Source organism: Panicum virgatum, chromosome 8K, assembly GCF_016808335.1.
Source record: "Panicum virgatum strain AP13 chromosome 8K, P.virgatum_v5, whole genome shotgun sequence".
Lineage (NCBI taxonomy): Eukaryota > Viridiplantae > Streptophyta > Magnoliopsida > Poales > Poaceae > Panicum > Panicum virgatum.
The window spans coordinates 47,082,297-47,095,397 of record NC_053143.1 but is presented as its reverse complement, the minus strand read 5'-3'; the positions used below and the strand labels follow the sequence as shown (position 1 = coordinate 47,095,397).

Below are 13,101 nucleotides of genomic sequence, written 5' to 3'. Positions count from 1 at the left end.
GGAGGATAGTACTATTTATGCGAGATGGAACGTTCTGTTCGCTTGAAGCTATGAAGTTACAAGGCGATCTGTCCCAAATTACTTTCCATTGATAGAAATCTTGACTAAGTCCCAAATTACTTTCCCTTGAGGAGTTGACGTAAGATTATTCATCCTGCAAGTATCCTCCAAATGCTATCAATTAATCAGCAGAGTAATTTTCCACCAACTGCTACATGTCTACTACCAACGAGGCTAGGCAAAATTTTGGCCGAGTGCCACCAAGTTTGGGTCACTACTCCACCAACACGTCACAAATAGCGAGATCGGATACATCATTACTGGGCATCAACGAGGCGAAAGCAACTCATACATATCCATGTTGATGAAGGCCAGAATACATGACTGGGCACCGACGAGGCGAAAGTCATCCCCTTTATCAACAATACATTCCGTTTATTATTAATTATGACGTGGTCGTGGACTATTTCGACCAAGTTTCAGCGGAATAGAGCCACCCCCTATTATTCCCATGCCATATATCGCATATGGATGATGAACAAATAACCAATTTGACAACGACTTTGAAGCGCAACTTAATCGGACGTTTTCCGTAGACTCGCTCTACGGATATAATTAACCGGCCGTGCTTAATAGGCACCCGGAATCAGCAAACTACGCAATCTCTAGAAAGCTACAAGTCAGACCTCTCCTTAAGCATCGGCATTGAAGACAAAAGAAAACTTAGTCTAGATGATTGTGTACTTTGTATATTCAAGAAAGAATTAATGAAATATATGGTTCCCAATACGTGTACCTGTGTGTTGCATATTTACTATTTTTGCTGTCTTCAAATTTTGTTCTTATCTAAACAAAATGGCACGCCCGGTGAGACTTGATTCTCCTATCTTTGGTGCGCTCCAATAGTCGTCACTGAAAGTTTCATAGTCTCCTCATAATGGTAACATTGTAGACATTGTAGGACGGCGCTTGCTGATAAGGCTGAACAATTTCTCTTTGATGGCAAAAAAAAAGGAGCCAGCATGGAGTGCACTTGCACAACATTGGTTAAACGATTTGAGTTGCAGGTTTATTATTGATTATGTGAGCCTAAAAAATGAAGGGTTCAATTTCCTAGATATTTTATCTAACGATGTAGATTACAGTTGAGTAAGTTAATTTGGATAAAAAACATTAAATTTTAACTAGATCTTTATAGTATAGACTAGGTGATTTCCCCGAGCGTTGCTGCGGGGCTTAAAGTGTGATTTTAAGATTTTCTTTTTTGAAAAAAGAAATAGTATTGATTCAAATGTTCATTTGGCAGGGAAAATAAAACAATGAAACTACCATGGGTTTGTCACTACTCAGCCTCTAACAATAATTCTAATAAACCTATGCAATTAAAACTACTAAAAAGATTTGTGGAGTGGATATTTCATAGTATTGATTCAAATGTTCATTTGGCAGGGAAAATAAAACAATGAAACTACCATGGGTTTGTCCTACTCAGCCTCTAACAGTAATTCTAATAAACCTATGCAATTAAAACTACTAAAAAGATTTGTGGAGTGGATATTTCATTATTATGGCATGAGCAACACATCTCTAGTGATGACAACTTATTATCTTTGGTGTGTTTCCTAACAATACGTTGTAAAGTGACATGATTTCTAAATTATTGGACTCAAAGACGGCGTGGACTTCGAAAGTAGAAGTATACTAATGTATACTATATGAAAACATTTTATACTTGATAACTTATTCACCTTAGTTTAAAGAGATTGACTTATTAAAGATTGGGTATGACAACATTTTTTTAAGCACATTATTTTTTAATATACTATTTTTTAAACATTTTATATTTGATAACTTATTAATCTTAGTTGAGAGATTGACTTTAAATGATTGATTATTTGTTAACCACATTATACTTTATAACTTATTCATCTTAGTTGGATTGACTCTTAAATGATTGATCATCTGTGTGTTTATGTTACGGGAATTTTATGCCCAAGTGATCAAAAGGACAAATAGTTGCATGCATGCATGTTATTAGCCACAGAAGATCGGCGAGAGACATTAATAGAGTGTCCTAGTGGATAGTGACATGGCTTCTTAGTGGATGATGATGTGGATAGTTTGCATGTTGAGATATGACCTTAGTGGCCTTAATCTATATAGATATATAGGATAGGATAGGATATATGATAATGGAAGAATGAAGTCTAAAAAAAAGAGAAACGGAATAAGAAATAAGAGAATAAAATAGGACACACACGATTGTATTGATAAATTTAGTATAGCGCTACTGGTCACACATGATTTTTTTTTGCGAAAGCACATGATATATAGTTTTCATATATATAATGAAGAATGAACAATTAATTATTTTGACATGCTAACAAAAAAACGACTGAAGGGGAGTGGGTGTTTCCTCCCAATAACAATAACAACAACGTCGAGCATTTCGATAGCTAGCTCTGGATCATTCCGGTGGTTCACACCTTATTGACTACTAGTGGAATTGCCGGGAGGCCGAAGATTAAGACGTAGGAGCCGAAGTGCACCAAGACACATAAAAGCACTGCTCGTGCATAAATAATCCATACCGCAGGTCGCCGCATCATTCCGATTCGAGTGCAGACTGTGTTTGCCAAACAGGCGGTCCGCCAAAGTTCCATGTTGCCATAGAGTGAAGCTACGGAAACAAGCACACAGACAACAACTGCCGTGGTGTGATCGAGTGGAGCCAGCACCAGGTACAAGGCCAGGGCAAAAACCGCCACGAAACTCCTTGCTGCGAACTGCAGAAACATTGTCGCTATGTGGAAGTACCTGTGGCGGATGGAGATGTCCATAGCCGGCACCCCGGCGTAGACAAGTGTACAGGTGGCCATGGTGGAACCGATGAATGCTAACGTGTCGGCCAGGATAAACACGTTGAAAGCATAGCTCCTGTCAAGCACAGGCGTGCCGCCGGCAGCAGCAGCAGCAGCATCAGCATGCTGCTTACTGTCATCGCCACTGTCGGGTCGATAACCTCCGGGCAATGTGAAAACTGATGCAAATGTCACGGTAGCGATAAGTACTGCGACAATGCTCGTTGCCTGCGTTGCATGCGTCAATTTCTCCGACACCTCGTCTGCATCTCCTTTCGTCATGTGTCTTTCATAGAAGAGCTCCGGCCTACCTCCACCGTGCGGAGCTCCTGCAGACGCTAATGACAGCGCTATGGTATTTCTTGGATTCTGCAAGAACATTATGTATGGAATATAATAACAACGATAATAATAACGAGAAGGACGATGATGAAAAAAAAATATAGCAGATATAGAGTAACACTTCTTAAACTTATCACGGGTTCTCACGTGGATCCTGATACTCTTGAAATGGATGATTGAATCCTCAAACTAATTTGCATCACTTGGATTCAAATATTCACAACGTGTACAGTGTGATGATGTGAACCTAATATGCGAGACTGAAACACAGAGACTTTGGTTCCAGAACCCTCTACAACACCGCTGGATCTATAACCGATAGCGAGTAAAGGGAAGTAAGATAGCACTGCTTATCACTGCCGGGTCCTAACCGGCAAAAATTGAGAGTATCTTATCTTACTGTATCTAATTGGAGACAATAAAGGATGCACTACTTAAAAAGCACTCTAAAAAGAAAGAAATCCTAGAAATTTCCACAATAATCAAAAACATCCGACCATTCATCTATAGTCTCAAATAATAATAGCCATCAGATCTATTTCTTCTAAAAAAATATAGAGGCAAGAGATCGAGGGTCCGCGCCGGCAACATTTAGTGTAGAAAAATAAATCCAATAACCGTAAATATAGAGGCAAGAGATCGAGCGTTCGAATCTCCGCACCGGCAACATTTAGCGTATTAATTAAAAAATAAAGCCAATGGCAGTAGAAGACTATGGTTCGAATCTCCGTACAGGCAACATTCGGCGTATTAATTAAAAATATACTGTTATTAATTAGATAAGGCTAAATAATTCGGATCTATCGGAGAGTGATATCTAAATTAATAGATCCATTGAAAAGCGATATCTCAATAATTAATTAATTAATTAAAAATTGTAGCCCATATGGCCTCACGTGAAACGCACACGTATAGTATCTTTCTAAACATTGAAAGGGTTATGAATTACTCTTTAATACCATCAATTTAGCGGTATCTACAATGCAATAGTATTCGTTGTATGAATAACCTAAAATAACTCCCATAACAATTGGAAACATCTGACCATTATTTAAATAGATTAAAATATTTATAGTGATTAGATATGATTATTTCTTAAATAATTACACATATCTACAATTATAAAAATGGTCTAAGTCTAATTAAATTGCATGTGCTATGATAAAAAATTATATAAAATAACTTGCTAATGTTATATCTAAATTAACTATATTTATTGTTATGATAAATATCTAAAATAAATTTTTAAATTTATATTAAAAATATCTATATTTTAATATACACATAATAATATGGGTGTGCCTTGAGATTAACCCGTGAGACGCACAAGTTGATGGACTAGTTACTACAAATCCGGGTTCCAAACCAGCAGCGATAGCCACTAGCCTTTCTATAGACAAATGGTTGAAAAATAGCTAATTGTGGTTAAAAATATTTTGATTCTACCTGTTAAGTTTTTTAAATCTTGCTTTACACATTTAAGTGCCTAAATGAACATAATTGAAAAAGAATAGTCAACTACAATGTTTTAGATCTTGTTTACAACTACAGCTTCGGTACAACTGGTGTCTCCATCGGAAGTCGTTTAGATATTTAAAATTTGAATTTTGAATAGAAGTGAATATTTGAACATACAAACAGACTCGATTAAAAATGTTGTCAGCTACAAAGCAGTAGATTTTGTTGACATCTATAGTTTTCATATAAAGTTTGTCTTTATTTGAGTTCATAGGATGTATTCATTGTCGGTTCTCAACCACGAACTGATAGTGATATATCGAGGGGTCATCACTACCACAGTTCAAGCCACGACCTAGCAGTGATATGTTAGCCATATTTATTTCATCGCCCTCCCCCTCTCTTCGCTTTGTCCCTCTAGTAGCTGCCCACTGCCCCAAGCTTGTTGTCATGCTGCCCTCATCCATGATCACCTAGCGATTGCAGCACTCCGTCCTTTGCTCGTGGGAATGACGATAGACTTAGGCCCATGCACGGTGATTTCTCACTCCGCCTATCAATAACTCGTGCAGCCATGTCTTCCCCTCATACCCTCCCTCCGTCTACCTCGTACCTCAACCTAGTGGTGGTCTAAGGAAGAGGAGCGGTCGAGGAGCAACAGCCCTTGGATGGGGTAGGGCCGTAGGGGCATCGGGCATGGAAGTATCGAGGCCAATATGATGTGCAAGGCGCTAGTGTTAGGTCATGGTGTGAGTAGCAGGGCATGCAGTGGTGACATGGTGGATTTTTTTTTAAAATAAAGGAATATAATCCAGCCTCCCCACCCCATGCATGACTGGATACAGCCTAAGTGATATGGTGGAATTGGGGCAGTAGCGGATGGAGGTGGCATGGTGGCGCCGCAGAAGACAATAGAGAGTGCGTGAGATCGGAGGATGGATGGGAAAAAGATAAGAGAGATGGTGGGGAGAGATGTACCTAATATGTGTGGCCTCACCTGTCATGTCTACGTGATGACATAGTTTAGCACTAGTTATGAAGATATGGACTTGTGTGGTACTACATATTAGCATAAAATTAGCAAGTTTGGCGATTGATATGTGGACCCTCACCTATTAACTATTATGTCCCTTTTCCACAAAAAAAAAACTATTATGCCAACCACGCTATTACACAGTTTAGCACAAGTTATATGAAGATCCAGATTTGTGTCATATTACATAATATTACCAAGTGTGGGACATTGAACATGCAATTTGAAAATAGACCTAGGTGAGAATTCAGAACAAGTTTACTATTGAAATTTACTTTTAGATAGTTTTGAGCTAGTACTAGTGTAGAGAAGGAGGGGAAATGATAGCACACTTACAAATGGATAATGAAATGGTGAAGAAGGGATCATGCTGTAGGAAAGATCAAGAGGTGTCATCCCGTCTTTATTTGCCAAATCCAAGCGTACCAGCCGATTCCGGAACAAACAGTTGAAGAGAGCAACGTCGCCAGCACGGACAGCGGCGTGGAGCGCAGTGTCTCCGTTCTTGTCCTGCGCATTGAGAATCGGTGACAATTCTGGCATTTCGCAGACATGCTTAACCACACTGTGCCTCTCCGTCGAAACAGCGACATGGAGGAAAGTTCTTTCGCTGCCATCTCGGAGGGTGGCGCAGTCCGGACATGTTTGCAGCAGCGCCTTCACCGCATCGAGGCTGCCACACCAAGCAGCAACGTGTACGGGGTACGACCCCTCATCGTCCACCTGATATGCCATGGATTTGTTAGCATCTAGCAGCAGTGCTGTGGCAGAACTTGACGCCGCCCAAACTTGTGGAAACACTCCGAAAAGGAACCCTGCCATCGGCCACCCATCCAAGGATGCAGCCAAGTGAAGAGGGGTGCTCCCCTTCTGCTGCTTGTCCCTTTGCCTGGTGAGCTTCGAGAGGAGATGATTATTATCAGCTGCTGCCGTCACACCACCACCATTCGTCGAGCTGCGCCCTTCCCCTTGTTCGACTACTTCTTGTATCTCGGCCGTGGTCTTCACGTCCTTCTTGAGCCATTCCAAAACTGTTTGCAGCGCTGCGTGCAGTTCATACATAGAGATCCGGTTATTTGTCTTCATAATTTGCATTACTTTAACTATTACTGACTAGACACGATGCAGCAAAAGCAAACAAAATAAATCCTATAAATCTAATTAACAAACATTAGAGGTTTATGGTCATCATTTTAGTAATATCTAATGACTAATCATCAAGTCCACCAACCCGTGCTCCGCACATGTTAGAATCCTAACCGAGATACATATTTCGATATACATATTTGAAGTTTGTGGATAAGTAATTCTGACAATAATCTGAATTACTTATTTTGCCAGTTATCTAACATAAAACCCAAAATTACTATATTTTATCATGCATATTCATATTTCTCTCATATATAGCTTAGTACATCCGTGTCTTTTTTTATGTGTGTGTATATAGATTCATACATGCATATCTATTTGGGATGCCCGGTGATACACAAAGTGTTTCCTTTAAATTTGTATTTTATAGTACATTATTAGTGCAAAACTTCATGTACAGTACTTTATATTTGTCCATCCTTTTTTATGATAGCTGATGTTAAGTTTTTTGTTGTGATGGATGTGACTAATTTACATACAATTCTAATGGGTTACATAGATTAGCTATTATATATAATGCTAAATGTTAGCGATTTAGATTTAAATTTAATAAATTAAATTATCTTTCATAACTACATATAGTTTCTATTTAAATCTAAATCTAGAGACCTGTAACGTTAGTCTTATATATTACTAGTAAAAATGCACGTGTGTAGCACGTGACAAGATATGTTTTTGTTATTTATAAGGTTTTATTTACAAAAGTTTTTGTCGTTTACTGTCTTACAATGCTTTTATGTACTCCCTCTATCCAAAAAATCAAGGCACATAGATTTTTGACAAGGTCTTTAAAGCGGAACATTGACCATCAATAACTTTCAAAATATGTTATGAACAACTACAAAACCATCATCACACTAATGCTCTTTTGAATACAAATCCAAGCATATAACATGCATACACCAAATATTTGTGAATTTAACTCAATTGTTAGTCAAAGATTAAAAAGGTTGACTTTTCCAAAAATCTATATGCCTTACAATTTATTTTATTATTTATAGTGGTTTATAGATTATATTAACGTTTTTGCTGTTTACAATTTATTTGAGTTTTTCATCATTGAGTAATTTTATGTTTTTTTCAATAAAAAATATAAGGTAATTATTTTCAAATTATTTGAATATTCAATTCGTTGGGTTAATTTTGTTTATTTAATGTTTAAATGAAACAAGACATATTGTCACGTTTTGCACATAGTTTCTATCTCGTCTTTGTATATGGACTATATATTATATATTAGTTAGTGAAATGGCTGATCCATTTGAGTTTGGGCCTGAGATCCATAACTTTGTAATCCACCTGACCATGGCACCCGTTGTTGATGCACGTCGTCCGCACATGACAACCAAAAAATAATATATAATTATTTTTTAAAATTATATGAATATTAAATTTGATGTTTTCATTTTGTTATGTAATTTTTAAATGAAACAAAACATGATGCCATATTTTTTACATATTATCTACATCGTCTTTCTGTCTGGATTGCATATTTGTTAGGGAAACGACTTTTCAGGCAATCCATAAATTGCGTGATCACCACCTATATTATAGAGTAAAATACACCGCCGGTACTTGTGTCATCGTGCCATCTCGGTCCCTCCCCTTCTTCTACGTCGTCCACGTCCGCCGTAGTCATCGAGCTGATGTGCTCGCGCTCGCGTCCACCGACTTCGGCGCCAATGTGTTGGTCCCCGCGGTGTGTCTTGCGGGGCACGGCCGTGTTCTTCCTGTCAACCAAGCCCAACATCGTCGCGCTGCTGCTGTTCATGGTCTCGGCGACCGGGTGCGGGCACTCATCGCGCCGCAAGGCCACGGCTCCCGGCAGCGGCGGCGTCGACATGGCATTGCTAGCTTGGGGGGAGTGGGGCGGCTCGCCGTCTCGGTCGATGATACGTCGACACCGGCGGCTAGGAGATGTGGATGTGGGTGGACGTGCTGCGCGCCGCCCTGGTGCATGGCCTCACACTGCGCTCCTAGACGAACTACCTCCACCTCACCGTCGGCGGCGGGACGCTCTCCAAGGACGTGCATGGATCTACACGCCGCCCTGGCACACAGCCTCATGCCGCTCCCCGCCGCCGCAGCCGATGCGTCCTCCCGCACGACCGCTCTTAGCACCATGGCCGATGCGGCCGGCCCGCCCGACCTCGCTGCTTCTAACACAGCCTCTACGCACATGCTATGTCTACCACGTCATCCCATGCGGCCGCTCTGCGCCCGGCACGTCGCATGGGACACGCTCCCAGGTGCCGGTGTGCGTCGCCAGGACACGCTTCCTCTGTGATCCGAGGAGGCCCAGCGGCATCTCGCCCGACGCTGAGCCGAAGCAGGGGCGAAGGGATCCACATCATTGTTATGTCCATGTGCCTAGTTGATGGGTCTACCCTACGCCTGTTTGGAGCTCAGTTGATGGGTCTGCCCTACGCCTGTTTAGATCTTGATGGCACCTGGGTCTACCCTACGCCTGTTTGGACATCAGTTGATGGGTCTGCCCTACACATGTTTAGATCTTGATGACACCCGAATATAGTTTATGGACCGGGATGCCATTTTAAAAGTTTAGGGACTGGAATAACAGAGCGGCACAAGAAGTTGAGAAATTGACGTCCACGAGGAGGAGCTCGCATCGGCTCCCGCAGCCGCGCGCGTGCGCCCCGGCCGCACGCCTGCGCTGAGGCGCTCTGGCAACGCGCCGACGGTGGTGCCCAACGAGCCGCACGCGCTTCCGGATCCGCTCCCACCACCTGAGTCTGGCACCTCCGGATCTGCTCGCACCCGCCACCTACTCCTGGGTCCGGCGCCTCCTCCGCCGCCGGTGCCTCTTTTCGTTTTGTTTTTTTTATTTCTCTGTCGCCGTTTTATTCCTAAGTTGGCCTTGATTTCTTGCGTTTATCTTCCTTTTTCATCCCAGCTAAAATTTTCTGCCGGGTCCGCCACTGTGCATACGATTGTCCAGATTAATTGTCGATTTGGGATTATGTCTATATATTTTGATAATGGGCTCTATTTTTTATCGTAAAATTCATTTACACGATCGATTAATTTGTTGTATAGTGGTCTCTGTATTTTGATTGTAAATTTTATAGTATAATGGGCTTTGCATTTTATCACGGTTTGTATGGTGAAGATTTATAGGGTTGATCGTTGAAATCCGAATCTAGATTGCGGGTGAAAAAAAACGGTGAAAAAAAAGAGATGGCAGGGATACGACCGGGCGGCAGAAACACGTAAGAAAGTTACATAAGCAAATCTGCCGCTCCTTTTTCTGTACCTACGATTTTGGTCCTGTGCCTAGGATTTTACGGAGGCTATGTAAACATCTCTATGGTGATAGTTCGTGGGCCCAATGTGGAAACAAACTAATTAAAACCGATCGTTAGATTAAATTGTATTGAATGATCTAAGGGTGGGTACAGATTTGGGTAGGTAACAATTATGTGACAATTATTATTTTTTAAACTGGAGTTTTTATAGGGTAGATTAGTGAAATAAGAGTAATTTAGAAACATACGTGTATAGTTACTTTACGTTTGTTCAACTTTTTAGGCAGCTGACATTAAAAGTAACTAGATGAGACCCAGCGCGTTGCTGCTGGAATTTATAACGTTAAATATAATTTAATTGATAGATTGAAAAATTGTAGATAAATTACTAACATCATGAAAAACATATTCCCCACGCGTTCTGCAGAACACCACGGAAAGGCAATGCATGCATAAAACCACAAAAGATCAATAGCATGTTTAAATGGATGTTGTAGTGGACGGTGACGTGGACGATGATGTGGCTTCACGCATGTTGAGAGAAATAGGTAGTGGGGTTCTCCTATTTAGTTATAGAAGATATAGATATATAGACCTATGGTGATATATATTATTGTTTGCTTGCTTATAGTAATAACAAAGGTTGTTGATTTACATGCAAACTTAATGGGCTATCTAGATTAGCGATTACAATATAAAATATGAGTAACTTAGATTTACAAATTAAATTAAATCATCTTTCATAACTGCATAGATTTAAATTCAAATTTAAATAAATATTATAATGAGCTCTTTATAATAATAAATTATGTAATTTAAATTCAAATTTAAAGTATTATTGTTAAGTAAAATATTTAATAATGGAAGAGTGGGTAGTTTAAGAATATATTTGGAGAGTTACTTTAGGGTAATTTAATGCAATTTTAAGTATTACTTGAAATCCTATTCATAATGGCAAAGTGGGCAATTTTTTTTGAAAAAAAAACATAATAGAACTTATGGCTATTATTGTTCGAGACTACATATATATAGTTAGATGTTGATTATTGTGAAAAAAATTCTGATTTCTTTTCTTGCGTGTCTCATAAAAATTAATGTAGAGGGGTCAAAAGAAGTCTCTAATAGTAATAGTAAGATATACTATAGTCCATCAACTTGAGGCGAGGTAGAGTGTTAAAGAGAAAGATCTACTAAAAGTTGATTAAAAATTAATACTAGTTGAAATTAAAATAAGTATTTAATACTAGTACTTTTTTGTGGGTCTCCTAAGAATTGAACATTCATTTATTTATATACTCCATCTCGTTCCAAATTATAAGTTGTTTGACTTTTTTGACAACACGTCAAATCAGCTAGTCTTTTTCAAAAGAAAATATACAAAAAATTCAAAAAAAATCCAACTCATACTTAAAGTATATGCTAAACGAAATCATAGCAAAAGTAATTAATAATTTTAATTTTTTTAAATAAGACGAGCCAATTCAACTTGTTGTCAAAAAAATCAAACACTTATAATTTGAGACTGAGGGAGTAGAATTGATTACTGGATAGGTACCTTTGCCACACGAAACCGCTGCGTGCAAGACGTTTCGTCCATGCGGTCCGGAGTAGGACAGCCTGCCTTTGCTCGTGTGAAGCAGGTGCGTTGCAATCTCCAGTTCACCGAGCGAGACGGCCAGGTACAATGGGGAAGCGCCCTCCTCGCGTGGGATGCAGGCCAGCTCGGGATCCATGGCCATGAGCCGGTCGATGCAGGCCAACTTGTTCCACCTGCTGGTGGTGGCGCGGATCGCCTGGTGCAAGGCGGTCTCCCCGCACTGGTTCTGCATTTCCACCAACTCCTTCGCCGCCTCGCCCTTGGTCGCGGCGGCGAGATCAACTAGGCGTTGGATCATGTCGGCGTTGCCAGCGGCGGCGGCGCAGTGCAGGGGCGTGTCGCCATTGCGGTTGCGCGCTTGCAGGACGCCCATCTTCTTCCTCCCCTCGTCCTCGTCGTCCTGGCGGACGATCATGTCGGCGCAGTGGAGGAACTCCGGGCTGTCACCGCATGCTGCGACCACGTGGAGCAGAGTGTCCCCCTCCATGGTCACACCATCCTCACGAAGCGCAGCGGAGGGTGCAGCTGCGGCAGCATGGTCGTCGTGAGGCCGGCGAGGATCCACTTGTACAATGACGACGACGTCTTGTCTGCTGGCCGCCATGGAGGACATGCCCGCGGCGGCACTGGTGGTGGGGCTCGTCGTCGTCCCTTCTTGTGCGTCTTCCTCCTCCCTGTCGTCTTCCGCCTTTAGCCGCGGCAGCAGCAGCAGTTCCTTTAGCAACTTACTGTCGCCGCGTCGAGCAGCCATCAGCAGCTGGGGATCTAACAATGGTGGATGATGGTTGCCACCGGCGACAGCCATCGAACGATTCGCGACGGACCAGATCGATCGGAGTAGCGGCTATATATGATCGGAGATGATCACGATCGATGTTACCTATCCTTTATTTGTTGCTTTATCTAGCTGCTTCCACATCTCGCAAGTCTCAACGTACTATATATAGCTATCCGAGAGTGTCGTCTGAGACATTGAAGCTACGATACCTTAACCTCCCCCGCCCGCATGCTGCCCTCCTGTCAGTGTTAGCCTACACACTGCACGTATACATGGGATTACACGTTTTTTGTATTTTTTAATTAATTTTTTTTAAAAAACATGTATATGCATGTAAATCTATATTGAAAAGTGATATAAATACATAATATATCTTCCATATTATGCATACTGTATATTTTATAAATAAAAAGGTAATTCTAGACAGTGCAAGTCTGTAAAAATTGGACGTGGCAGAATTTTTAACTTTCACCATACTTGTTCTATAGCCTAAACGCCATGTTACACACTGAAAAACGCCGTGTAATTAATCCATTTTTTATCGTGCCATGTAGGACGAGTAGACCGAGTAATACTGTGCAATACCGTGTAGTGCGTAAAGGGTCGTTTAGGTGCTA

The 13,101-nt window shown here is 40.9% G+C and overlaps 1 protein-coding gene across 1 annotated transcript; it reads right to left on the bottom strand.

The window, feature by feature from the left end:
* Positions 1-2,240: 2,240 nt before the first annotated feature.
* On the bottom strand, positions 2,241-12,653 carry LOC120644921 (protein ACCELERATED CELL DEATH 6-like). Its single transcript, XM_039921663.1, has 3 exons — positions 11,665-12,653; positions 6,031-6,737; positions 2,241-3,230 (listed from the first exon to the last, which is right to left on the bottom strand). Exons 1-3 carry the CDS (start codon positions 12,509-12,511, stop codon positions 2,481-2,483), a joined length of 2,304 nt encoding a protein of 767 aa, XP_039777597.1. The 5' UTR covers positions 12,512-12,653; the 3' UTR covers positions 2,241-2,480.
* Positions 12,654-13,101: the final 448 nt, after the last annotated feature.

Bases quoted from the DNA above. Each gene is read 5' to 3' on its own strand.
- LOC120644921 (XM_039921663.1), bottom strand. From the start codon at position 12,511: ATGGCTGTCGCCGGTGGCAACCATCATCCACCATTGTTAGATCCCCAG. The intron at 6,738-11,664 runs GTACCTATCCAG...AACTGCACGCAG, and splicing joins AGCGGTTTCGTGTGGCAAAG to CGCTGCAAACAGTTTTGGAA. The intron at 3,231-6,030 runs GTAAGTGTGCTA...ATGTTCTTGCAG, and splicing joins CACCATTTCATTATCCATTT to AATCCAAGAAATACCATAGC.